Source organism: Monopterus albus, unplaced genomic scaffold (genome assembly GCF_001952655.1).
Source record: "Monopterus albus unplaced genomic scaffold, M_albus_1.0 scaffold118.1, whole genome shotgun sequence".
In the NCBI taxonomy this organism is placed as follows: domain Eukaryota; kingdom Metazoa; phylum Chordata; class Actinopteri; order Synbranchiformes; family Synbranchidae; genus Monopterus; species Monopterus albus.
In genome coordinates this window covers 190,079-193,543 of record NW_018127998.1, presented here as the reverse complement: position 1 = coordinate 193,543, position 3,465 = coordinate 190,079, and the positions used below count along the sequence as shown (strand labels likewise).

The 3,465-nt window shown below is 37.5% G+C and overlaps 1 protein-coding gene across 1 annotated transcript in view; it reads right to left on the bottom strand.

Annotated features, from left to right (window-relative positions):
* Positions 1-657: 657 nt before the first annotated feature.
* LOC109966755 (NEDD8-activating enzyme E1 catalytic subunit-like) overlaps positions 658-3,465 on the bottom strand; it is a 6,340-nt gene continuing 3,532 nt past the window's right edge. Inside the window, exons 12-18 of the mRNA XM_020611870.1 lie at positions 3,430-3,465; positions 2,251-2,287; positions 2,083-2,164; positions 1,884-1,984; positions 1,737-1,800; positions 1,592-1,646; positions 658-1,499 (exon numbers count right to left, since the gene is read on the bottom strand). Of these exons, the coding sequence (XP_020467526.1) occupies positions 1,411-1,499; positions 1,592-1,646; positions 1,737-1,800; positions 1,884-1,984; positions 2,083-2,164; positions 2,251-2,287; positions 3,430-3,465 (464 nt within the window). The 3' untranslated portion in view covers positions 658-1,410. The remainder of the gene's footprint in view (positions 1,500-1,591; positions 1,647-1,736; positions 1,801-1,883; positions 1,985-2,082; positions 2,165-2,250; positions 2,288-3,429) is intronic.

Here is a 3,465-nt window from a genome sequence, read left to right as displayed (position 1 = left end):
GCCGCTGTACCTTTCAGGCAGGATGTGATAAGAGAGACGTGTTGGTGTGTGAACACAGCGGGATCACTCCGACGAGCAAAGCCTGTCAGCTTTTCCCTTCAGGAAAATTAAAACTTAATCAAGAGAGAAACCATCTGTCTCCTGGACAATATGCGGCCACTTTCATTAGCGCTCTAAGAAGCTTACAGTGAGTATTGACATCCCGCCCCACGGTGGACACACAACGGCACCTCAAGGTCACGTCCCGGGGTCTCTCCGGTCATCACCACGTTATCGTTTGTTTTTTAGACAGGATTTCATAGTTTTTACTATTATTTATCATATGAGACGTTTATGAAATACTTAGTTATTCATTATTTATCCATACTTTTAGCACTATTAAGATTTATTTCACTAGTTTGTTTTTAAACCAGAAACAATACATTTCCAGAGATTAAATGTATTATACACTCCTGTTAAACAGCTTTTCTTTATGCCTGAGGTTTGTCAAGCAGTAGCCTAGATGTGATATGCAGAGTTTAAATGTATTATATTTAATTAATTCTAATTTGTTTTGATGTTATTCTAATCCAAGATTTACCAATGAATCATTCGTATTTGCATTTAAAATCACATTAACCACACCATTCAAAGTATAATGTCAATAACACATCACCAGAAAGTTAGAAATATCTTTAATTGCTTACTAATATCAAGATCTTTTTCAAAGACATGCTTATTTACAGAGCTTAAATGAGAACACAGACACTACACCTCACTGCATATGAAGCCAGCACTTACGTTAGTTCAGCTTAAAAACCAGGCGGGTGGAGCTTGGTGTTTTTTTCCAGAGCCAGAGGAGCTGCCAGCATCCACCTCTTCATTCTAATTAACTATTTCTTAAAATGATGGGAGTGCTCCTTTGGATTGTCAAATAAAACATTTATTATTTCAATAAATAAAGCAACCATTTGTTATTTTAATCTTAATTACAGACTTTATCCCAAATCTATTTTTTAAAAAGCTGGGGTGTGGGTGTGCTGCCGGTGTAATACAGCTGCTTTGAATACACTTAAAAGGGTAGTGAAGCTGCTCTGTTGCTTCTAAATGAAGAAGGGGGACAAATCTGGTCCAATGGCTTCCTCTAGAACCATGATAATAAATCTTTGTCATTTGCTTGACCACAATACAAGTCAACACAGGACAAACATACAGTACAAGTAAACAGGGTTACCAATACAAAAAAACTATGTTAACCGACTTCCTTGTTCATACAAAAACAAATCCTATCCCATAGGTGAGCTCTTACTCATTGTATTTACATAACTACATCAAATGTGCTCCAGCAACATAACAGTAACCACGTATAACACTCAGATTGTGTTCAGATGCCGTCAATATGATGTCAGCTCTGTTTGTTTTAATGGAGGTTCAGGCAGTGAAATTGAGCTTGAAGAGAACTGTCTGGGGTGTGGTAACATCAGCTACAGCTAGTTCCTGTCCATCTGACAAGCCAAGCTCTGCATCAAAAGAAAAATACATTACACATGTTTTCATTATGAATGTCAGCAGCTACAGGTCAAACTGGACAGACTGAAGCAACGCTTATTACCTTTCAATGTCTTGCAGAGGTTTGGCCTTGTCCGTTCCTCGATGGATTTCACAGACTGTTATAAAACAGTAATTATAGTTTAATCACCGTTTATGATAAAAAGCAGGTGACCCAAGACCAGGCAGGAATCTCAAAGATGAAATACCTGTAAGTACAGTGTTTTATTCTTCCCCTCCAGAGTTGTTGTGATAGCTGGGGATTTCATTTGTCTGGAAAACATTTACATGCAATCTTTACCTGATAACTGTTATTTTTCCAAAAATAGCATTAATACATTTTTCCGAATACTCACAGAGAGGCATTCTCTGTCAGGTACTCTAAAACCTCCTGTAGTTTGGCAGAAGGAGGGAACTGGAGGTCCTGAGGCACCTGGCTGCACGCTGAACAATTTTCCTGTAAATCAAAGCAGATGCAGAGTGACTGGGTTATTCTCTGCATTCACTTTACTCTGTTAGCGCAACTGTTTCTGACTCCATCAGGGCAAAACAAACCTTTCGTTCTGCTTCAAATGTGTAGGTGTACAGTCCATCCACATCATTAAAGACCAGGTAATTATTTAAAGGAATATATGCACTGCAAAATAAAATTGTATGTTAAGTAATCTTTGCTGAAAAGTCAACAGATAATTATGAGGGGAGGTTCCAAAATGTGCTACCAACCTTGTAGCTATTTTAAAAACCTCAGTGGCACAGGCAGCTGTAGAGAACAAAGGCAACACAACGTTTAGTTACTTCAGCTGTAAAATTGTACAAGTACGATATGACATAAGTGGGAGGTGACTAAACCTCTCCCCAGAACAGTGATTGTCCAATCACAGCAAGATTAATTAGGCACCACAGGGCGATCAGGCTGTAGGTTTCTCTAGCAGCAGTGTGCATAGTGCTCTAAGAACAGTCAGTATTTGGAAGGTGGCAAATGGACTTCCTACCACTATGCAAAGGTGAAGTCAAAATACTGCAAATACAGGGGCAGCCATCTTTCTTTTTTTGATGCATTTTGCAACCAGATTCTGTGCAGCAGTAACCAATCAAAGCTGCCAAAACATGTGAAGTACGCCCCTTTTTATATTATCAAATAACTTATTAAAATAAACGTCAGAAAACAACCCCTAGTAAACAAATCAGTGTGGCAATATATCTGATATGTAGAAAATTCCAAAAATCTGTGGGAAGACTTTGAATTTTTAGTTTGGTTCATGTCCCATCCGCTAACACGAAGGAGGTGGGGTTTGAGACCTGTACTGCAAACAGCCACCAGGGGGCGGTCGACTTGTAATGGTTTCACTTATCCTAAAAGCATTTTTTTTGTCAAAGTGAAACATATGCATTGAAAACAAAAACAAATATTACAGGCACACAAACATATGATACTTTAAATACATTTTACCTGCAATACTCAGTGCAGTAGTACTACTAGAATAGGGATAACTAGCTTTACCACAAAATCCAACAAAAAAGATGATTTTAAAATTTGATTTGTACATGGTTGCTGTTTGTTGGTTGGCTACTGATTATGATGTAGCTGTAGCTAATAAAATCTGCTACTGAAAGTGACTTTACCTGATAAAATAAACAGACAGTGCTCATTTAAAAAAAAAAAAACTATTTTCATTTAGTTTTTGTAAAATGTTTGAAAAATGTATGAATTTTCCTGTAGTAAATTTGCAATGATTATCACTGTAAACTCTGCATGTGATGTGCATAAACAGTCAGCTTTATGTAAAGCAACAGTAACTACAATCAAATGCCAATTTCAATATAAATGTTTTAAAAAATGCCAACTCAAATTTCAGGGCCCCTTAACAGCAGCGGCTACTTCCTCAAAAACCAGTTTCATACCAGCAATAACAGCATTAGTTGATGCCACAGCAGGAA